Source organism: Thalassophryne amazonica, chromosome 9 (genome assembly GCF_902500255.1).
Source record: "Thalassophryne amazonica chromosome 9, fThaAma1.1, whole genome shotgun sequence".
NCBI lineage: Eukaryota > Metazoa > Chordata > Actinopteri > Batrachoidiformes > Batrachoididae > Thalassophryne > Thalassophryne amazonica.
The window spans coordinates 63,641,937-63,666,828 of NC_047111.1; the positions used below are offsets into that span (position 1 = coordinate 63,641,937).

Genomic DNA, 24,892 nt, shown 5'->3' on the forward strand with positions numbered 1-24,892 from the left:
TGGAGCAGTCTGTCACCAGCCATATGCAGAAGGGCATCTGGTGTGGCTGTGTGACCCGACGGAGGACCATATGAAACTTGCTTCCCACTGGAAAGGACCCTAGAAGATCCTGTCAGTGTTGGGCTCTCAGGGGGAGCCTGGACTCACCTATCAGATTGGGAGTCCTTTGGACTTTAATGGACTGGGGCAGGTTGTCCATTATGACAGACTGAAACCTTACACCCTACTGACGCCCGCTAGTTTTTCTGATGGCCATCCAGCCTTTCCTCTTCATGCTCCCTCGTGGCTGGTCGAGGGGTCGCTGGAGGGGGACTGGGTGACTGAGGAGCCACGAGTCACTGGTGACACAGGGACTGTAATGATTGCTGGCGACAGTGAGACACAGTTGACCGTTTCTCGTTCTGGGAGGTCTGTGAGACCACCAGTTTATTTCAAAGACTTCATCACATATAAATAGATGACCAGAATAAGGTTCCTACTGCTGAACGTCTGTCAAGGGTTAATTCACATGTTCTATTACAGTGGTAGTTCGTTGTTCCATGGGTATGTAGTATGTCTGAATATTATGGTGTTTTTGTGTTATCTGGGGTAAGTGAGAGCACATGTTGAGGATGGAAGAACAGGCCTGGTCATTGGTACATTGCTTGTGCCTGTGTGTTTTTTGTTGTTGTTTTGCACTTCTACTGTTGCTGTTTTGAAACGGGGATTTTTTTTTTTTTTTTTTTTGGTGTAGGGGAGGTATGTAACCTGTTTTTCCAGACTTACCCCATATAGTGGTTTTAAGTTCCTGTTATATGCTGTCACCACAACTCATGTATTCGGCTTTTATTTTGTAAGCATAGAGTGGAAGTGTTGTAGGCAGTGTGGTGTGGTTGAGTGGGCAGAGAAAGAGTGAAGCGAGGAATAAAACGACTTCATGAGAACTGAAGCCTCCTCATTTATTGTTTTATGGTTATTATAAGACAGGTCAAAGACTCGGCTACACATGCATAGTATTTGAACCCAGGACCAAACAAAACAAATCCCAGAGTTAGGTAGCCCAGAGACACTATACTCAGAGTTGTGCTATTGTTTGGAGACAACAACACTAGTTGAAGTTCAAAGGCCTAATGCATAGAATATCTAAGGGAAACTTGCATGCAGTGTAAAGCTGCGTTCACACCGGGCGCGACGCGAGGGACTGCAGCCACAGGTTGCCATGTAATCCCTATGTAAGGATGCGTTTTGGCGCCAAACCGCGCAGCGCGACACGATGGATGCGAGTGAAGCGATTTTGAGCGTTTTGCTCGTTTGTGGCGCAATATTGCGTCACGTCATGTCACTTTGCCCTCCTCCCCAAGTTCAAAAATCTGAACTTTTTCGTCTCGTCGCGCCGCGATGACCAATCAGGGACTGAATATGTAGTGACGTGGAGATGTCTGGAGTTTGACTGAAGATGTGAACATGTCCTGTATCTGGTAGCAGCCTGTGAGCAGGACTTATGTCTCTTTTGTCCTTTATTTCACAATCATGACAGAGTTTTTGGAGCGAACAGCAGCACCACAGCAGCGTGGAGCAGAGATTCGTTTTATTTTTATATAATGTGCAAGCGCGCGCGAATCGTCCTGGAGATTATTTTACTTATTAACTACACAGCTGTATAATAAAGCAAATGGTGAGTGGTTTCTAAACACAATTATGACAGAGTTTTTGGAGCGAGCAGCAGCCCTACTTGCAGCAGCGGGAGCGGAGCTTTTTCCTTTTCTTTTTTTTTTACATGCGCGTGCGTGAATCGTCTGTAGAGAATATTTTATTAATTAACTACACAGATGTATAATAAAACAAATGGTGACTGGTTTCTAAACACAATTATGACAGTTTTTTGGGGGAAGAGCCAGCTGCAACAAGCAGCGGAGTTTCTTTTTTTTTTTTTTTTTAATTGTTTACATGTGTGCGCGTGAACGGGACAGTTGGTCTTCAAACTGGGTCCCGCAGAGGCGGAAGGACCGCTGAAAGCGGCCGTCACCCAGACACAGCTCCTGCAGCAAATAATGATACTCTCTGTATTGGGAGCTTTCCACAGCAACTCGCTCCATGTGATCAAGGTCCGTCATGTTAGCTTGACTGACAATTGGAGCCGGTGAGCAGAATGGAAGCTCCTCCTATTTGATGATGCACCGGGGCGAATTTTCGCAGCAAAAGTCCACCCAAGCAGAGCGACACACCGGGCGAAGGAGGCGCGTCCGTCGCCTGGAGACCCACGCGAATTTGTAGCGTCTGATCGCGCCCGGTGTGAACGCGGCATAGGAAGGTCCGGCCTCCACATCTGATGGAATGACTTGGATTAAGAGGTATATTAGATAAAAAAGATAAGATAAATTGTTACACATTTCTTTCAAAAAGAGATACGAGGTCTGTTAGAAAAATATCCGACCTTTTTATTTTTTGCAAATCCATATGGATTTGAATCACGGCTTTTCTTGCGGCTTTCAGTGGCGTTTCAGTCGTGTGACTATCAGAGAAATTGTGGATGAGCTGGACATGCCAGAACATGTCCTGTGAGGCTTCATCACGGCGTTGCTTTGCGCCATGCGGCTCCGTCCCGACGCGCGAATTCCTCCGCTCCTCTTTCCATGACAAAAACTCCTGTAACAGTGGAATGTGCCGTTCATTTCCAAACTGAACGCTGTGTTAATCCGGGACGTCGTCTGACTACCAGAGAAATTGCAGAAGACGTGGACATCAGCACTTTTTCGGCACATTGAGACAGACGTGCGGAGGAATTCACGCGTCGGGACGGAGCCACATGGCGCAAAGCAACGCCGTGATGAAGCCTCATAGGACATGTTCTGGCATGTCCACAATTTCTCGGATAGTCACACGACTGAAAAGCCACCGAAAGCCATCTGAAAGCCATCCTGTGAGACCAACACGGAGGTGCTTTTGTCCCGCGCCATTTGCGGCTCTGTGGCGCATTCTTCCGCTCCTCTTTCCATGACAAAAACTCCTGTAACAGTGGAATGTGTTGGGAAAGTGTAAGTACACGGACCCACAACAGGGGGCGCAAATGAACGGACAATAGAATAGGTCAAATAACAACACTTTACTGTTGCGAACGTGCACAACAAACACAACAGATTCCACAATAGATCAAAGGTCAAATTACAAGGTGTCGTGTGGGCAGGCTCGAAGATAGGAGACGCCTGTCCAAAGCAGAACCGGAACCACACGATTTCCTCCGCCACCAGACCCCGGGAATACTGGAGCCGCCAAGTCCCGAACTCCCAGGTGGCCACTGCCTCCGCGTGTCGGACCTGGTACTGCTGGCGAGGAACAAAAACACAATTAAACGTGGGTGCGTCTGCACCCAGCAATCTGCACGGCAGGGAAGCTACCTCCACCTCTCGTTGGAGAAAAAGTCTGTTATCACTCACAAAAATCACAACAAAAAGGCTTTCTATCAAGCAGTCAGGCTGAGGATATTACCTTTCAGGTAGAACGATATCTCGGCAAAGAGGTGGAGATGACGTCTTGCTGATATACCGATGCAGATCAGATGAGTGGTGACAGCTGTCACAGGTGATGAGTGTCAGCTGTCACCCCGGCTGCTCCTGTGAGGCGGCAGCGCCCTCTGGTGCCTGGAGCCCGCACTCCAGGCAGGGTGCCCTCTGGTGGTGGTGGGCCAGCAGTACCTCCTCTTCAGCAGCCCACACAACAGAATGTGCCGAAAAAGTGCTGATGTCCACGTCTTCTGTCATTTCTGTGGTAGTCAGACGACGTCCCGGATCAACACAGCCTTCACTTTGGAAATGATATGGTCGTTTCAGCCTATCGATCGCCGCTCGGAGTGCAGCGCGCTCTCAGCCTCTGTGGGCAGTCTTTAAACCAGCTGTAACACTCCTTAATCTGTGTAATCCCCATAAAATCGTCCCTGAAAGCCATCTGAATTTTCCGAATGGTGTCCACCTGGCTGTCTCTCACAGTTTCTGGAAAAATTTGATGCAGCAAAGCTCCAAATCATTCAGACATTTTACTCACAATAAAAATCTGACAAGGGGGGTGGACCACTGCTCACACAAAGCCTGCTCACAGGCGAATGACGCAACCGACAGGAGTGAAAAAACTCTCGCATGCGCATGAAGGTTCAAGCTTGGCTGATGCAATCACACATGATTCAAATCCATATAGTTTTTGCAAAAAAAAAGGTCAGATAGTTTTCTAACAGACCTCGTAATTACAAGGGATTGGTTGCACAGAAAAGGAGGCAGCACACACAAGCAAAGCTATGTCACTTCCAGGCCAATTTTTGTGGCAGGCAGTGGGGATATTTACAGTGAGGCACATAAGTATTTGATGCACTGTCGATGTTGCATATTTTCCCACCTACAGAGAAGGTTGTCCGTATTTTTTATTGTAGGTACACTTTAACTGTGAGAGACAAAATCTAAAAAAAAAAGAAAAATCAGAAAATCACGTTGTTGTTGTCCTTTCGGCTTCTCCCATTTTTGTGTAGGGTCGACACAGTGGATACAGCTAGATTTGCATTGTTATTTGGCAGAAGTTTTATGCCAGATTCCCTTCCTGACGAAACTCCAGTTTCACCTACAGAAACACACACAGCCACTGGTGTTCTGAAGAGGTCTCCCATCCAAATACTAATCAGGTGCCGCACTGCTTAGTTTCTGATATCTGATGGGATCAGGCTTACGCAGAGCAGACCAGCTGCAGAAAATCACATTGTACGGTTTTTAAATTTAATTTGCATTTTATTGCATGAAATAAGTGTTTGATCACCTACCAACCAGCGAGAATTCTGGTTCTCCGCAAGAAGAGTGTCAGTGAAAAAAGACACTTAAAATATTATTACTAAAATAATCCAACATGGGGGAAAATGCTCTGAAACAGTTGTGTTTCGGTGTAAATCTAAGACATTTCTGATGTTTTGTAAAATTTAGTTACAAAAAATCACTTCTAAATCTAAAAATGCTGTTTTTGTAACCAGATAACAACTCTGAAGCGATCTCATACAGATGTGCACAACTTGAGAACACACATCAAGTGACAAAGCCAACTGCACATCATCTGTAACGAATGTGACTGTACAGCTGTCTGTCAAAATTGACACAGCTGACCTGGATGTTGTTCAGTCTGACTGTAGGAGAAACAAAAGGGACAAGTAACATGAAGACAAATGTCCTTTAATGTGATAACTTCCAAATTGTCTGCAGACAAACTTTTGGGAATTCTGGCTGCCTTCTTGTGTCAGCATTGATAACACAACACATGTATCAATTCATGAATAAATGTCTCAACAAAAATTACTTTTTTTTTAAAATATCATCACAAATAATCATGAATTTTTTATACTTACAAAGAAACACATTTATTTGGGTTTAGCTGTTTTTACAAACCATGAGAATAACAAAGCTTTAAGATCTAAAGCACCTGGATACTTCAACAATGTTATTTTATGTGCTTTATGTTTTTTACTTTGTCAATTCATCACAAGTAATGCTGTAAAATGTTTTCCAAGAATGTTTTATGGTGAGAAAGATTAAATGCAAAATATCATGATTGTTAGTAATGTGCTGACATGTAGAAGGAGAGACACTCGTGTCAAATAATGGTTAATTTCATTTTTTGATCATTTGAAAAGGTAGAAACATACAGATGACAAAATACCGCACTGATATTGTAATCAATATGGAATTGCTGAAAGGGGGGGGGGGGGGGGGGGGGGGGGGGGGTGTTGAATAAAAACAATGGTAATAATGAGATAATATCAATGCACACAATATTTTTATACTTTCCTCATGGTTAATATTTCATTATAAATTTGGATTTCCATTTGATTGTGAACAACTTTTTCACAGATTCATTGATTTCTTTTGTCTGTAGAACATAAATAAATGGGTTTAACATGGGTGGAATGACAGAGGTCAGAGACATGTTTATAATTCTGGCATTTGTAGGCATGTATCTATTGAACGTAAATGTGATTAAAACTGGGAGGAAATAGATTGCCACAAGTGAAAGATGAGCACTGCAGGTTTTATAAGCTTTTAGTCTTTCCTTAACTGAAGATATTTTAGTCAGTGTGCAGCCATTATATGTGTAAGTTAACAGGATAAATATCAGTGGAACCCAAAGAATAAGAACTGGTAACAGCCAAGCAACTACATAGCTGGAGGTTGTGTCATTACAGGCCAGCCAAAATATTTGGCTGTAATCACAGAAATAACTGTTAATAATCACTGACTTACAGATAGAAAGTCTTGTCAGAAGACCCACAGCAATGAACATAGCAGTTATGACTAAAACCCAGAAAAAGCCAATCAAAGAAAACATGAACCTGTGTGTGACCTTCACGTGATAGTGCAGTGGGAAGGTGATCGCTATCAGTCTGTCATAGGAGAGAACAACCAGATTAAGAGCCTGCATAGAAAGACACGTGTAGCAGAAAAAAAGAAATGTCATACAGTCATTATAGGAGATGATGTGGTGATTAAACAGAAAGATGTCAAGAACCTTTGGTACCTGAACAGTGCTACCAAGCAGGTCTGTCCATGCAAGATTAAAAACTGCAACATATTTTGGAGTTCTTAGATTTCTGTCCAACAATATTACAGCCATCACAGCTGTGTTTCCCAACACTGACACAATATAAACAAAAAAGAGAAAGACATAGTAATAGTTCATATGAGGTATGTCAGAAAATCCACTTATTATGAAATATGGAGGACGAACAAAGGTGATGTTTCTTCCAAGAACAGAGTTGAATAATTCCATTGTTCAGTTGTCTGCAGCACTGTCTGTGTCCTATATGGAGACAAATCTCTCTCTCTCTCTCTCTCTCTCTCTGTCTCTCTCTGTCTCTCTCTCTCTCTCTCTCTCTCTCAGTGTGTGTAAACGTAAAAGGTGAGTCCATTGTACTAGTTCGAGCTGCGCATGGGCAGCTTGTTCATAAGGGCAATTTGGGCTATGCGTTGCCAAATGGGAAAAGGAGGAAATTCTTTTTTCTGTCTGAGTCTCGCCCTGTTACAGCAGTGAATGTTCCACAACATTCTGGTGACTCATGACACTCAAATCTGTGTGTGAATGTCATTGTCCAGTCAGGTCCCACCAATTCTCCTGAGATTTCAGCCAGATTGAAAATCTCTTACAGACTCTCATGTAAAATCAATATTTTGCACAAAGTGAGGCTTTCAATGTAATCTTTATGGGTTCCGGATGTGCATACACATTACACATTTGCATCATATGCAACTGGGAAAAGCGCAGGTTGTAGAGGTCCATCAATGGTGTGTTCAAAACCCTGAGAAGCTCTGATGGGTTAATGTCAGCATCATAAGACTTCTATTAAAATATATTTATCTCCTTATATTTATCTAATTTGTTAAAGGCTTTAAATCTCCTCCTTATGTTTGGGTTATGTGGAGGTGATCACTGTGCCAAAAATAACAGGTTTTTACAATTATCCTTAAAAACATTTAAAGACAAAGGCAGAACCGAAGGGTCTTACTATAATTTTTCTGGAAATCAATGATGTTATCAGCAAATGGGCAGAAAGGTGAGGGTTAAAGACCTCTGTTTACTTAATTAATTAATTATTTTTCTTTTCCTTTTTGTTGGCATTATAGACTGAACAAAAATATAAGCGCAGCACTTTTGTTTTAGACTGATTTTTCATGAGCTGACCTCAAAGATCTAAAACATTTTCTTTATACGCAAAATGCGTATTTATCTCAAATATTGTTGACAAATCTGTCTAAATCTGTGTCAGTGAGCAATACTCCTTTACTGAGATAATCCATCCCAACTCACAGGTGTGGCATATCAAGATACTGATTAGACAACATAATTATTGCACAGGTGTGCCTTAGGTGGCCACAATAAAAGACCACTCTGAAGTGTGCAGTTTTGCTTTACTGGGGGGTTGGGGGGGGTTAGAAAACCACTCAGTATCTGGTGTGACCACGATTGGCTTCAGTGCAACACATCTCCTTTGCAGTTGATCAGCAGCCAGATGCCATCGAATGTGAGCATTTGCCCACACCAGTCGGTTAAAAAGACAAACTGCAGTCAAGTCGATACCCCAATGAGGACAACGAGCAAGCAGATGAGCTTCCCTGAAATGAGTTCTGACAGTTTGTGCAGAAATTCTTTGGTTCTGCAAACATATTGTTGCAGCAGGTGTGCAGTTAGCTGGTCTCAGATGATCTTGGAGGTGAACATGTTGGATGTGGAGGTCCTGGGCTGGTGTGGTTACACGTGGTCTGTGGTTGTGAGGCCAGATGAATGTACTGCCAAATTCTGTGAAACACCTTTGGAGACAGCTTATGGTATAGAAATGAACATTCATGGGAAACAGCTCTGGTGTACATTCCTGCAGTCAGTATACCAACTGTACATTCCCTCAAAACGTGTGACATCTGTGGCACTGTGCTGTGTGATAAAACTGAACATTTTAGAGTGGACATTTATTGTGGCCAGCCTATGGCACACCTGTGCAATAATCATGCTGTCTAATCAGCATCTTGATATGCTTCACCTGTGAGGTGGGATGGATCATCTTGGCAAAGCAGAATTGCTCACTAACACAGATTTAGACAGATTTGTGAAAATATTTGAGATAAACAGGTCTTTCTGGTATATTGAAAATGTTTTAGAGCTTTGCGTTCAACTCATGAAAAATGGGAGCCAAAAGAAAAGTGTTGCATTTATATTTTTGTTTAATGTAAAAATACTTATGCCTGGCCCTGATGAGATCAGTCATGTTTAAATGTATTATTAAACACTGTTATTATTGTTATTATGCTACAGAGGCTATAATGAATTAATTTAAATTAAGGTGTTATTTGGATAGCCATAATTATAATATAAAAGTCTGAAGGACAGCACCTACCAGTGGTGGGCACAGTTCCACTAATCTGCTAACCGCTAATTATCGAAGCTAATGTTTTCACTATTGGATTAGCTTTTCAGAAAACTTTGAAAATCATCATCGGACCAATTATCTTCCGATAAGTTTTGATCCAATAATTATAAGATCACTAGCATGTTTTTGCAGGTCAAGTGAAAAAATCTTAAACACTTAAAAACCATTGTTAAGTCTGATATTAAAGATTTTAGTGCTTACCTGTTAAATGTTTTGTAGCAGATAAACAGCTCTATTCCCTGTAAACAGAAAAGAGCTGGTTTCAGGGGAAACCACTCTATCCTCTACAGTCAGAGAAGACCTGTTCACAAAATAATTGTTCTTGACACCATATTAACTCACCGGCAATATCACACAAGTCATCCAAAGGCATACAGTTTTAACTTATGGTTAAAATTTGAACCAAACTAATTTCGGACATGTTATTTAAATTAACGTCACTTCTGAAGTTTTATAAAGTGAAAACATCAGCTATAGGTTTTAGTTTTAAAGTATTGCACTAGTTTTGAAGGTTTGAGTGTGGACATGCTGTGTCCAGGTGCATTATGGGTAATCTCAGTACTAGTGCAGCAAGTAACTAAGGGCCCTGTCCCACTGGCGTTTAAGGGCCCTGTCCCACTGGGGAGAGGATTAATTGCGCGTGAATTGGGTACACAAATTGCGGGCGTTCGTTGTCGTCTGCAACAAAAATGGCCAAAAATGACAAATGTCCCAGTATGAATTACGGATATATTAATGATATATAGTGAATATATGATGAACAATCAACGGTTATATAACGCATGTAGTGAGAAAACTGATCCAACACATTGAGATTAGCACGGCAGTATTACGGGTGTATTATGTATGCATCGCGCACATGTTGCGCGTGCACGGCATCTGCATTGCGGTCATAAAAGAAGCGCACTCGGGCCGTCGGCATCACTTTTCACACCAACAATACAGCCTCTGGAGCATTTGCTGGACTTGGACAAGTTGATCACAGAGTGTTGTCATGCGAGGGTTAACTGTTCATGAGTTTGGGGAGCGGGAGGGGAGAAGCCGCTCAGGTGTGAGATGGCGTTTTTTTTTGTTGTTGTTTTTTGAGAGTGTCACAGACAGGGTGAGTTGTGGCTAACAGCAACTATTCCTTTTGTTGGTGTTAAATAAAAGTCCTGGATTGCAGCAGCTATTACGTCTTTGTGGATCTACACAGCCGGACCGGCACTGACTGGCAGGTATGTCACTTTCTGCCACATATAGTACTTTGGGTTTACGTGACATGTTTGTTATGCATTCACAGATTGTCCGCAAAGCAGATGTAATAAAAATGCTTTATTCGTGGCCATTCTGTATGCAGTCGCTACAACATATTTTAGTTTGTGATGTGGACATGATGGGCACGCAATATATCTGTTTTACACACTGTCCCAGTCCGCTGCCAAGCCTCAGATCCCCCTCAGTTGCAGATATCAGCGGTTAACGGCAGATATACAGCGCATAGAGTGAGTATGTATTGTGTATGAATTGAGTATATATGGAGTATGTAAGGCTGATGTCATCCGCATCCAGATTTTTGAACAGCTCAAAAATCCTGGTTCCGGACATGCATGCCTCTGCGGATGATCACGGGCGTGTTCGGATGATGGCCGACTCATACAGGCATGTTACACGGATATTGCGGATGTTTGGCGAATATGGTCCAATTTTGTGCACAATCCATACGCAAATCCTCCTAAACGCCAGTGGGACAGGGCCCTCAGAGGATTTGCATACGGATTGCGCACAAAATTGGCTCATATTTGCTTAACATCCACAATATGCGTGAAACATGCTTGTATGAGTCGGCCGACACCCACACACGTCTGCAGTTAAACGCAGAGGCACGTTTTTCCATTTCCAGGACTTTTGAGCTGCACAAAATTTTCGGCTGCAGATGACATCCGCCTTACATACTCCATACATACTCAATACATACACAATACATACTCAATCTATGTGCTGTATATTCGCCGTCATCTGCTGATATCCGCAACTGACAGGGATTTGTGGCTTGGCAGCGAACTGGGACAGTGTGTAAAACGGATATTTTGCATACCCATCATGTCCACATCACGAACTAAAATAAGTTGTAGCAACTGCATACAGACTGGCCACAAATAAAGCGTTTTTATTACATCTGCTTTGCATCTGATTTGCAGTGGATGCAAAGCAGATGTGCTGGGTTCACAGCTGGACCCTGTTCTTTGTTCTACCGGCTGCCACGTGCTTTGCGCTAGATGCTGCCTATATAAAATAATTATTTTGTGGCAGATTAATCATTTTATTCTGCAAATTGGCTGTTGAAAACAGCTCTAATCACCTCCTGAATCACAGAGAAAGGTGCAGCTGGGCTGTTCGCACCATCCACGCGTGCACGCGTGAACAGCCCAGTTGCAGAAAGCATTTTGAGCCGTCTAAAAAGGTAATTATTTGACTTGTTTACATTGTCAAGGCTTGATAAAACAGTTGCATGTTTTTTCCTTCTTGTCTGCAGCTGTTACAGTATTTATTCCTATGTTTATAACAGATTTAAGTTCTTGTTATAAACGTTGAGACAAACTGCACTCTGATGCGATCTGCTGACATCACCACTCGCCCTGTTCACTGATTCTTTACCACAATCAACTTGTCCAAGTCCAGCAAATGCTCCAGACGCTGTATTGTTGGTGTGAATAGTGATGCCGAAAGGAGCGAGTGAGCTACTTTTATGACCACAATGCAGATGCCATGCACATGCAACACGTGCGCGATACATCAAAATACACCCGTAATACAGCCGTGATAATCGCAATGCGTCGGATTAGTTTCCTCACTACATGCGTTATACAACTGTGATTGTTCATCATATATTCGCTATATATTATTAATATATCTGTAATTCATACTGGGACATTTGTCATCTTTGTCAACTCAAGCAGAGTTGTAGTCTTACACACCTCTCTGCAGCTTCTCTCCCCCTGCCATCCCCTCATTACCCCATCCCCGTAGAGACGGTGCCTGCTCCCAGACCACCAATAACCAGCAAAAATCTATTTAAGCATAAAAATTCAAAAAGAAAAAATAATATAGTACCTTCAACTGCACCACAGACTAAAACAGTTAAATGTGGTCTATTAAAAATTAGGTCTCTCTCTTCTAAGTCCCTGTTGGTAAATGATATAATAATTGATCAACATATTGATTTATTCTGCCTAACAGAAACCTGGTTACAGCAGGATGAATATGTTAGTTTAAATGAGTCAACACCCCCGAGTCACATTAACTGTCAGAATGCTCGTAGCACGGGCCGGGGCGGAGGATTAGCAGCAATCTTCCATTCCAGCTTATTAATTAATCAAAAACCCAGACAGAGCTTTAATTCATTTGAAAGCTTGTCTCTTAGTCTTGTCCATCCAAATTGGAAGTCCCAAAAACCAGTTTTATTTGTTATTATCTATCGTCCACCTGGTCGTTACTGTGAGTTTCTCTGTGAATTTTCAGACCTTTTGTCTGACTTAGTGCTTAGCTCAGATAAGATAATTATAGTGGGCGATTTTAACATCCACACAGATGCTGAGAATGACAGCCTCAACACTGCATTTAATCTATTATTAGACTCTATTGGCTTTGCTCAAAAAGTAAATGAGTCCACCCACCACTTTAATCATATCTTAGATCTTGTTCTGACTTATGGTATGGAAATAGAAGACTTAACAGTATTCCCTGAAAACTCCCTTCTGTCTGATCATTTCTTAATAACATTTACATTTACTCTGATGGACTACCCAGCAGTGGGGAATAAGTTCATTACACTAGAAGTCTTTCAGAAAGTGCTGTAACTAGGTTTAAGGATATGATTCCTTCTTTATGTTCTCTAATGCCATATACCAACACAGTGCAGAGTAGCTACCTAAACTCTGTAAGGGAGATAGAGTATCTCGTCAATAGTTTTACATCCTCATTGAAGACAACTTTGGATGCTGTAGCTCCTCTGAAAAAGAGAGCTTTAAATCAGAAGTGTCTGACTCCAAGGTATAACTCACAAACTCGTAGCTTAAAGCAGATAACCCGTAAGTTGGAGAGGAAATGGCGTCTCACTAATTTAGAAGATCTTCACTTAGCCTGGAAAAAGAGTCTGTTGCTCTATAAAAAAGCCCTCCGTAAAGCTAGGACATCTTTCTACTCATCACTAATTGAAGAAAATAAGAACAACCCCAGGTTTCTTTTCAGCACTGTAGCCAGGCTGACAAAGAGTCAGAGCTCTATTGAGCTGAGTATTCCATTAACTTTAACTAGTAATGACTTCATGACTTTCTTTGCTAACAAAATTTTAACTATTAGAGGAAAAAATTACTCATAACCATCCCAAAGACGTATCGTTATCTTTGGCTGCTTTCAGTGATGCCGGTATTTGGTTAGACTCTTTCTCTCCGATTGTTCTGTCTGAGTTATTTTCATTAGTTACTTCATCCAAACCATCAACATGTTTATTAGACCCCATTCCTACCAGGCTGCTCAAGGAAGCCCTACCATTATTTAATGCTTCGATCTTAAATATGATCAATCTGTCTTTGTTAGTTGGCTATGTACCACAGGCTTTTAAGGTGGCAGTAATTAAACCATTACTTAAAAAGCCATCACTTGACCCAGCTATCTTAGCTAATTATAGGCCAATCTCCAACCTTCCTTTTCTCTCAAAAATTCTTGAAAGGGTAGTTGTAAAACAGCTAACTGATCATCTGCAGAGGAATGGTCTATTTGAAGAGTTTCAGTCAGGTTTTAGAATTCATCATAGTACAGAAACAGCATTAGTGAAGGTTACAAATGATCTTCTTATGGCCTCGGACAGTGGACTCATCTCTGTGCTTGTTCTGTTAGACCTCAGTGCTGCTTTTGATACTGTTGACCATAAAATTTTATTACAGAGATTAGAGCATGCCATAGGTATTAAAGGCACTGCGCTGCGGTGGTTTGAATCATATTTGTCTAATAGATTACAATTTGTTCATGTAAAAGGGGAATCTTCTTCACAGACTAAGGTTAATTATGGAGTTCCACAAGGTTCTGTGCTAGGACCAATTTATTCACTTTATACATGCTTCCCTTAGGCAGTATTATTAGACGGTATTGCTTAAATTTTCATTGTTACGCAGATGATACCCAGCTTTATCTATCCATGAAGCCAGAGGACACACACCAATTAGCTAAACTGCAGGATTGTCTTACAGACATAAAGACATGGATGACCTCTAATTTCCTGCTTTTAAACTCAGATAAAACTGAAGTTATTGTACTTGGCCCCACAAATCTTAGAAACATGGTGTCTAACCAGATCCTTACTCTGGATGGCATTACCCTGACCTCTAGTAATACTGTGAGAAATCTTGGAGTCATTTTTGATCAGGATATGTCATTCAAAGCGCATATTAAACAAATATGTAGGACTGCTTTTTTGCATTTACGCAATATCTCTAAAATCAGAAAGGTCTTGTCTCAGAGTGATGCTGAAAAACTAATTCATGCATTTATTTCCTCTAGGCTGGACTATTGTAATTCATTATTATCAGGTTGTCCTAAAAGTTCCCTAAAAAGCCTTCAGTTAATTCAAAATGCTGCAGCTAGAGTACTGACGGGGACTAGAAGGAGAGAGCATATCTCACCCATATTGGCCTCTCTTCATTGGCTTCCTGTTAATTCTAGAATAGAATTTAAAATTCTTCTTCTTACTTATAAGGTTTTGAATAATCAGGTCCCATCTTATCTTAGGGACCTCGTAGTACCATATCACCCCAATAGAGCGCTTCGCTCTCAGACTGCAGGCTTACTTGTAGTTCCTAGGGTTTGTAAGAGTAGAATGGGAGGCAGAGCCTTCAGCTTTCAGGCTCCTCTCCTGTGGAACCAGCTCCCAATTCAGATCAGGGAGACAGACACCCTCTCTACTTTTAAGATTAGGCTTAAAACTTTCCTTTTTGCTAAAGCTTATAGTTAGGGCTGGATCAGGTGACCCTAAACCATCCCTTAGTTATGCTGCTATAGACGTAGACTGTTGGGGGGTTCCCATGATGCACTGTTTCTTTCTCCTTTTGCTCTGTATGCACCACTCTGCATTTAATCATTAGTGATCGATCTCTGCTCCCCTCCAAAGCATGTCTTTTTCCTGGTTCTCTCCCTCAGCCCCAACCAGTCCCAGCAGAAGACTGCCCCTCCCTGAGCCTGGTTCTGCTGGAGGTTTCTTCCTGTTAAAAGGGAGTTTTTCCTTCTCACTGTAGCCAAGTGCTTGCTCACGGGGGGTCGTTTTGACCGTTGGGGTTTTACATAATTTTTGTGTGGCCTTGCCTTACAATATAAAGCGCCTTGGGGCAACTGTTTGTTGTGATTTGGCGCTATATAAAAAAATTGATTGATTGATTGATTGATCTTTGGCCATTTTTGTTGCGGACGACAACAAACGCCCGTATTTTGTATACTCAATTAATGCGCAATTAATCCTCTCCCCAATGGGACAGGGCCCTAAAACAACACTTCACATGGTGATAGAAGCACCAAATCGAGCACAAATTCTGCTTAGACATTGCTCTTTTAAAAAAACCGACGGGCCACTTGAATTTTCAACAGGCAGCCATGTAGACTCAGACTCACTTTTATTGTCACTCGACCCTTACAGGCAGAATGAAATGCAGTTTCTCCACGTCTTGGTTTTGTTAACTGGGACAATTTTTTTTTTTTTTTTTTTTTAGGGGTCAATTGAAGAATTACACAGGGATTAAAATACAGTTGCGATTTTGCAAGTTCTGCCACTTAGAAATCATGGAGGGATCTGAAATATTCATCTTAGGTGCATGTCTACTGTGAGAGACATAATCTAAAAAAAAATCCGGAAATCACAATGTATGATTTTTTTATAATTTATTTGTATGTTACTGCTGCAAATGAGTATTTGAACACCTGTGAAAATCAATGTTAATATTTGGTACAGTAGCCTTTGCTTGCAATTACAGAGGTCACACGTTTCCTATAGTTTTTCACCAGGTTTTCACACACTGCAACAGGGATTTTGGTTCACTCCTCCATACAGATCTTCTCTAGATCTTTCAGGTTTGGAGTTTCAGCTCCCTCCAAAAATTTTCTATTGAGTTCAGGTCTGGAGACTGGCCAGGCCACTCCAGGACCTTCTTACGGAGCCCCTCCTTAGTTGCCCTGGCTGTGTGTTTGGGGTCATTGTTATGCTGGAAGACCCAGCCATGACCCATCTTTAATGCTCTTACTGAGGGAAGGAGGTTGTTTGCCAAAATCTCGCAATACATGACCCCATCCATCCTCCCTTCAATACAGTGCAGTCGTCCTGTCCCCTTTGCAGAAGAGCACGCCCAGAGTATGATGTTTCCACCCCCATGCTTCACGGTTGCGATGTTTTTTTTGGGGTTGTTCTCATCCTCTAAACATGGTAAGTGGAGTTGATTCCAAAAAGCTCTATTCTGGTCTCATCTGACCACATGACCTTCTCCTATGCCTCATCTGGATCATCCAGATGGTCACTGGTGAACTTTAAACGGGCCTGGACATGTGCTGGCTTGAGCAGGGGGACCTTGCTGCCCTGCAGGTTTTTAAACCATGACAGCATCGTGTGTTACTAATGTAATCTTTGTGACTGTGGTCCCAGCTCTCTTCAGATCTTTGACCAGGTCCTCCTGTGTAGTACTGAGCTTTCTCAGAATCATCCTTACCCCACAAAGTGAGATCTTGCATGTAATCCCAGACCAAGGGAGACTCACATTCATCTTGTCTTCCACTTTCTAATAAATAATTTTGACAGTTGCTGTCTTCTACCAAGCTGCTTGCCTGTTGTCCTGTAGTCCATCCCAGCCTTGTGCAGGTCTACAGTTTTGTCCCTGGTGTCCTTAGACAGCTCTTTGGTCTTGGCTATGGTGGACAGGTTGGAATGTGATTGACTGACTGTGTGAACAGGTGTCTTTTATACAGGTAACAAGTTCAGACAGGTGCAATTTATACAGGTAAAGAGTGCAGAATAAGAGTGCTTCTTAAAGTAAAATTAACAGGTCTGTGTGAGCCAGAATTCTTGCTGGTTGGTAGGGGTTCAAATACTTATTTGCAGCAGTAACATACATATAAATTATGAAAAAAATCATACATTGTGATTTCCAGATTTTTTTTTTTTTTAGATTATGTCTCTCACAGTGGACATGCACCTAAGATGAAAATTTCAGACCCTTCCATGATTTCTAAGTGGGAGAACTTGCAAAACAGCAGGGTGTTCAAATACTTATTTTCCGAACAGGAAGCGATCACAGCTCATAGCAACTCCCACTGAAAATAACAGAGAAACAACCTGAGCTTCTGGCATTTTTACATAAAACAAATGCAATAACAGCATTTAAAAACCCAGTTAATATATCCAAGAGAGTTTTAGGCACATTATACAAAGAGTTTTATGTTGCGATGTTAATTCTGTTGTCTGTGTGCAACGGTTTAAGTGCAGCCTGATCAGAGCATCTCAGTGCAGTTCTCAATGTTAATGACAGCATGCCTTTTTTTTGTTTGGAACCGGACGTTGAAAATCACATGATGCGCTACATGGTAAAATGGTAAATGGACTGCATTTATATAGCGCTTTTTTTTCCCAATATTTATTTCATTTATTTAAAAGAAAAGCAGAAATGAGTACATTACAAGACACTGAATGAAAAGGAGCAGAGAGAAGAACAAGTCTTATATTTTCTGCCCCTTTTTACAATACAATCTTTCAATTTTAAGCATCATTATTCAATATTATTTAACAGATTACATTTTTTGACTTTGTCACATACCACTGACTTATTTCATAATTTTAGCCATTATTTAAAAAAGATTACATTAACAGGTTACATTTTAGACTTAAAACATTTTAGACATTATTAACAGATTACATTTTAGACTTTGTCACAACCCACTGACTTATTTCATAGTTTCATACTTACTTAATACATCTAATTTAATACGTTTTTTTTTAAATAATTTAAGCAACCTTGATTCTTTGATTTCTTTGTGTTATGTGTCGGACGCAGCTCGGAGAACCGACCAGCGTTTGAAGGACCCAGTATGAAATAAGCAGAGCACGGTACAAAGGCTAACTGAATTTAATACATAACAGTGATACAAAAAATACAAAAGAAAGTGCGGTCTGGCGTGGTGCGCTCCCAGCAGCGCTAACGGTCCGGAGCCAGAAGCTGTTCGGACCCAAGGACCCCGCCGACACCCCCCAGGTGGCCGCAACAAACCGAGTCTCAGGAAGTGTGCTGACGAGCGTGAGACCTCACCCTCTCCTCTTTCACAGACCGTGCATCAAACCCTGGACGTTCTCTGCATCCACTGATGATGAGATGGCTCCCGAGACGACGATCTCACCCGTCTGGTCACAAGGTCGAGTCTCTGGCAAATACACACTGTATACTCCAGTCTTAAATGCCGCCATGTTCCAATCCATATAGATGCACCTCAGCTGTGAGTCCTGACGAGCCGCAGGTGATCAGGGTGAGGTCCTGATAACCTCAGCAACACAGCCACTCAGTCCCAAATGCAAGCCACCTGGAAGGAGAAACAGGACAGAAACAAAAAGGCAGCCAGGCCCCCCCAGCCATATAACACTTTGTTGAGGTTGTTCCATAATTGTACACCATTCACTGCAATACTCCGTTCCTTTACTTTGGTTCTGAATCTTGGTTTTTTAAAGACTTCTATTCCTTTCAAATTATAACTACTTACTCTTTTTTCAAACATATTTTGAATGTTTATTGGTAAGGTATTTTTATTAGCTTGGTGCATTGTTTGTAATATTTTCAAATCAACTAAATCACAAAAATAAAGTACCGTATACTTAATGAATAATGGATTAGATGGATCTCTAAAACTATTGCGAATCATTTTTAAAGCTCTTTTCTGCAGAATAAATAATGGTTGTGTATAAGTTTTACATGTTGATCCACAGATTTCTACACAATAAGTTAAATATGGGACAATCAATGAATTGTACAGTGTTAATAAACCATAACTATTCAACGAAAATTTTACTTTATGCAAAACAGCAATGGCTTTCACTGTTTTTCCTTTTGTGTAATTTATGTGTGACTTCCATGTAAGATCTTCATCAATCATGACTCCTAGAAATTTTGTTTCTTTTACCCTTTGTATGTCCATTCCATCTATTTTTAATGACACATCATTTTTTTTCACTCTGTCATTAAACAATATGAAATTTGTCTTATTAAGGTTTAGTGACAATCTGTTTATATCAAACCAATGTTTAACTTTTTCCAACTCTGTATTTATCACTTGTACTACTTCCTGTATATCTGATCCAGAGTAAAATAATGTTGTATTATCAGCAAATAATATGCTGCCAAGTACTTTAGATACATTCACAAAGTCATTGATATACAAAATAAACAGTTTGGGTCCAAGTACCGACCCTTGTGGTACGCCATAAATAATGTTACACAATTCTGATTTAGTATTATTTATCTGAACAAACTGTTTTCTATTTTCTAAGTAGCTTTTTACCCACTGATGTGCAATACCTCTAATTCCATATTGCTGTAACTTGTGAAGCAATCTTGAGTGGTCGATAACATCAAAAGCTTTTTTCAGGTCAATAAAAATACTTACAAAATAATCCTTATTATCTATTGTTGTTGATATTTTCTCTGTTAATTCCATAATTGCCATAGCTGTCGAATGTTTTGTTCTGAATTCATACTGAGCATTATTTAAAATATGATGTTTCTCAATGAATTTGTCCAACCTTGTCACAAAAACTTTTTCCATAATTTTAGAAAACTGTGGAAGCAATGACACTGGCCTGTAATTTGAAAAATTATGTTTGTCTCCATTTTTATATAATGGGACTACCTTGGCAATTTTCATTTCGTCTGGGAAAATTCCTGTTGACAGAGACAGATTACAAATGTAATAAGTGAATGGTTCAATAACAGTTTCTATTATACTTTTTACAGTCATCATGTCTAAATCTTCATAGTCAGTTGATCTTTTGCTTACACAGTTTTTTACAATATTTCTTATTTCATCTTTTTCCACATTGTCAAGGAAAATACTATTGACCGTATTTACAAGAGTATTTAATTTATCTTCTACTATTAGTTTATTTCCCACCGGACTTGATCCCACATTTGAAAAATAATCATTAAACTCATTTGCAACTTCTTTTATGTCATATATCTCTTTATTTTCCTTGACAAAGTAATTTGGAAAAGTTGATTTCACTACATCACTTTTAATCACACTATTTATAATTCCCCATGTTGCCTTTATATTATCTTTACTCTTATTTAATTGTTCACTATAATAATCTTTTTTTTTTGTTTCCTAATTATTGTCAATAGTTTATTTTTATATTTTTTGTATCTGTGTTCTGTTTCCTTTGTTTGCATTTTTAAAAAGCACCTATATAAATAGTTTTTCTTTACACAAGCATTTTTTATTCCCTTAGTCAGCCATGGTTTATTTACTCTTTTCTTACTAATTTTTATTAATTTACAGTTTTTATTATATGATTTCATCAGTATTTTCATAAATGAATTATATGCTACGTTAACGTCACTGACATAAACTTCTTCCCAGTTTTGATTTTTAAGGTCATAATTTAATGCCTCTAAGGCTTTTACTGACTTATCTCTTTTAAAATTTACAACAGTTTTTTTTCTTGTACCAATTTTTGGATTTAAATATTGAAAAAACTGGTAAATGATAACTAAGATCTGTCATCAAGATCCCATTCTTAATAATTTCATCTGTTCTATTTGTGAATATATTGTCAATTACAGTTGCACTTTGCGATGTAATTCTGGGTGGTTTTGTTATCAAGGGGAATAAACCCAAACTATACATTGAATTCACAAAATCACTTGTTCTTTGGCAACTGGAGCTTTCTATATTAATGTTAAAGTCTCCACACATAAAAAGTGTTTTGTTTTTGATTTGATGGAATAATTCTATTATTTTATCTGTAAATTTCACAACGCAAGAGTCTGGTGCAAGACTGATTAGATTATTAGAATAGAATATTCTTAGATGTTTCATGTACAATTTCCACTGTTACAATTTCTATGACATCATCTATAATTGTCATTTCTTCTACAATTGTACAAGTCAGATCTGTTTTTGTGTACAAAGCAATACCTCCGCCTTTTTTTTTATCTCTTCTGTTTACAAAATACAGCTCATATCCCTCCATTTGAACATCAACCATGAGGTCATCTTTAAGCCAAGATTCTGTGATTGCAATAATGCTGAATCTATTTTTAAACTGATTTAAATAATCTTTTATTTTTGACATTTTACAATACAAGCTTCGGCTGTTTATATGTATAGGTGACAGGGTATCTTTTGTAATTTTTTCACTATTTAACTGTTCTTCCATATAATCAATTAAATCAAATCAATTTTATTTATATAGCGCCAAATCACAACAAACAGTTGCCCCAAGGCGCTTTATATTGTAAGGCAAAGCCATACAATAATTACGGAAAAACCCCAACGGTCAAAATGACCCCCTGTGAGCAAGCACTTGGCGACAGTGGGAAGGAAAAACTCCCTTTTAACAGGAAGAAACCTCCAGCAGAACCAGGCTCAGGGAGGGGCAGTCTTCTGCTGGGACTGGTTGGGGCTGAGGGAGAGAACCAGGAAAAAGACATGCTGTGGAGGGGAGCAGAGATCAATCACTAATGATTAAATGCAGAGTGGTGCATACAGAGCAAAAAGAGAAAGAAACACTCAGTGCATCATGGGAACCCCCCAGCAGTCTAAGTCTATAGCAGCATAACTAAGGGATGGTTCAGGGTCACCTGATCCAGCCCTAACTATAAGCTTTAGCAAAAAGGAAAGTTTTAAGCCTAATCTTAAAAGTAGAGAGGGTGTCTGTCTCCCTGATCCGAATTGGGAGCTGGTTCCAGAGGAGAGGAGCCTGAAAGCTGAAGGCTCTGCCTCCCATTCTACTCTTACAAACCCTAGGAACTACAAGTAAGCCTGCAATCTGAGAGCGAAGCGCTCTATTGGGGTGATATGGTACTATGAGGTCCCTAAGATAAGATGGGACCTGATTATTCAAAACCTTATAAGTAAGAAGAAGAATTGTAAATTCTATTCTAGAATTAACAGGAAGCCAATGAAGAGAGGCCAATATGGGTGAGATATGCTCTCTCCTTCTAGTTCCTGTCAGTACTCTAGCTGCAGCATTTTGAATGAACTGAAGGCTTTTCAGGGAACTTTTAGGACAACCTGATAATAATGAATTACAATAGTATATATATATATATATATATATATATATATATATATATATATATATATATATATATATATATATATATATATATTATATAGCGCTTTTCCATCTGAATCAGACACTCAAAGCGCTTTACAAATAATGCCTCACATTCACCCCGATGTCAGGGTGCTGCCATACAAGGCGCTCGCAACACAACGGGAGCAATAGGTGATTAAAGACCTTGCCCAAGGGTCCTTAGTGATTTTCCAGTCAGGCTGGGCTTTGAACCCAGGATCTTCTGGTCTCAAGCCCAGTGCCTTAACCACTAGACCAGGGGTGGCCAAGTTCGGTCCTCGAGAGCCACCTTCCTGACACTCTTAGTTGTCTTCCTGCTCCAACACACCTGAATCCAATGAAAGGCTCATTAAAAGTCTGCTAAGGAGTCTTTCATTGGATTCAGGTGTGTTGGAGCAGGGAGACAAATAAGAGTGTCAGGAAGGTGGCTCTCAAAGACTGAACTTGGCCACCCCTGCACTACACCATCACCTCCCCCAAGTTACATCACACTTAACAACCGGATTGTGGGGTTTTGTGGGCACGCGTCTGTTAAAAGCTCAAACCTTCCGAATTTTACGCATTCCTTTAAAAGATATGTCATATGTGTGTGATATTTTCTCTCTGTAAAAATGACAGAAGTACTGTTAATATCAATAAACTGTCCAGAATTAGTGGTTTATTAGTAAAACCAGTGGTGGGCACAGCTAACCAAAACATTTACTTTGATAACACTATGTAACAATTTTTTTGTTTTGTTTCTGGGTACACAGTGTGTTTTCCTAACCTGTTATGCCTTAAATAAATAGAAAATAGCTGTTATTCCACAGAAACTTTGCTTCTGTGATCAGGACAATGATATTTTGAAATTTGTCTGTTTTCAAGAATATTCTCGATTTGCCTTCACTACTACTGAGTAGTCTTCTACAATATTTTTTAACTGCTAGAACTGTCCAGAATTTTCTAGAAGTTTCCAGAATTATCTAGAAATTTCAAGAAACTTTTAGAACTTTCTAGAACGTAAAAAAAATAAAATAAAATCAAAGTTTGTGCTGAATGTAGTCATTTTTCCATAGACTTTAGAAATAAGCAGTTGAAATATAACACTTTAAGCCAGGAACAAAAATTGTGTTACATAGTGTAATAGATAATCAGCTGAATGAAAAGTTATCTTTTATAAAGCTAAACCACTCAAAAATTTATCAGAAGCTACAGATAACTAATAACTTCCAGTATTGCCTCCAGTACACTTGCATCTACTAACAAGCCTCTTTTGAGTTTTAACACCACAATTGCTTCTGATAGCATCAAAGGCAACTACAGACCCAAACAATGAGTCAACACTTTTATGTTTGAACACCCTACCCACTGCTGGAAGCTCTTATTCACTACATAACTTCCAACAGCAAAGCCATTTAGAAAAACAGCAAAGCTCAACTCTCTATTCAACGTCAGTGTTGCCGTGAGGTGGAGGTCTTGGAAAATAAAGCAGTGCTGACTTATGGGTTGGTTTATAAGTAAAATTAATACTGATAGAATAACTCCATTAATGTCATTTCTGTCAATTGTACAAAGTTAAAATATAACATATATCTTTTAATGCTGAATAATGCACTAATTCTGAAGTTTTGTAACAAACACAGACAGACAGATGGTAAAGGATTATGGGTAAAATGTGTGCTGACTCATTCATTCTATGTAAACCAACACATTAATGTAAGGTGTGTCTTGTGTTGGTGTTTACGGATAAATGTGCTTTTATAAAATATGCCATTTTTTATTTGTAAAAAAAGGCATTTTCAAAACAAAGCCAAGTTGTAATTAGATAACCGTCGGATATAACCGGTGTCAAAATAAATAGAACACTGCCAACTACTGGATGCTCAGTACTAGGGTGAATACTGCCATGAACACTCCTGGCCAGTAGATGGCAGTAGAGACCGTGAAAACTTGCCAAAACAAAATTCCAGATAATCCCTGTCTGCTACATTTAATATGCGTGGAATTTAATAAACACAAACTGAATTTCAGACATCCTATACATATTACTCTGGAACAAAGACGACAGACAGTGTTTGACATAAGCAGGACTCTAATAGCAAACAAGAATCGAATGCTATGATTCCAACTGAAAATAATGGAGGAGCAACCTGAGCTGCTTCTGGCATTTTTACATAAAACAAACACAATAACGTCTATAAACCCAGAGAATATATTCAGAAGTCACAATATACAAAGAGTTTAATGCTGTTGTCCATGTGGAGCCTGATCAGAGTGTCTCAAATGCATTTCTTCTGTCATGAATGTGCTGAGGTACCCATAATGCACCTGGGCACAGCATGTCCACACTAAAACCTTCAAAATTAGTGCATTACTTTAAAACTAAAACATATATCTGATATTTTCACGTTCTAAAACTTCAGATGTGATGTTAATTTAAATAACTTGTCCGAAATTAGTTTGGTTAAAATTTTAACCATAAGTTAAAACTGTATGCCTCTGGATGACTTGGGTGATATTGCCAAAAGAAATCTCTTTTTTTCTTGTTTGTGACCAGTTATCCATTGTTTGCAAAGGATAGAGTAGTGTTTTCTAGAACCAGCTCTCCTCTGTTTATGAAGAATACAACTGTGCATCTACTATAA

The 24,892-nt window shown here is 39.7% G+C and overlaps 1 protein-coding gene and 1 long non-coding RNA gene across 2 annotated transcripts; one reads left to right on the forward strand and one right to left on the reverse strand.

The window, feature by feature from the left end:
• Positions 1-741: 741 nt before the first annotated feature.
• On the forward strand, positions 742-4,255 carry LOC117516563. The gene is made up of 3 exons (XR_004562465.1): positions 742-871; positions 2,501-2,505; positions 4,244-4,255. It is a non-coding gene; the product is annotated as an uncharacterized LOC117516563 (long non-coding RNA).
• A 1,541-nt stretch (positions 4,256-5,796) lies between these two features.
• Positions 5,797-6,768, reverse strand: LOC117517947 (olfactory receptor 1F1-like). Its single transcript, XM_034179071.1, has one exon. It carries the CDS (start codon positions 6,766-6,768, stop codon positions 5,797-5,799), a length of 972 nt encoding a protein of 323 aa, XP_034034962.1.
• Between the last annotated feature and the right edge of the window lie 18,124 nt (positions 6,769-24,892).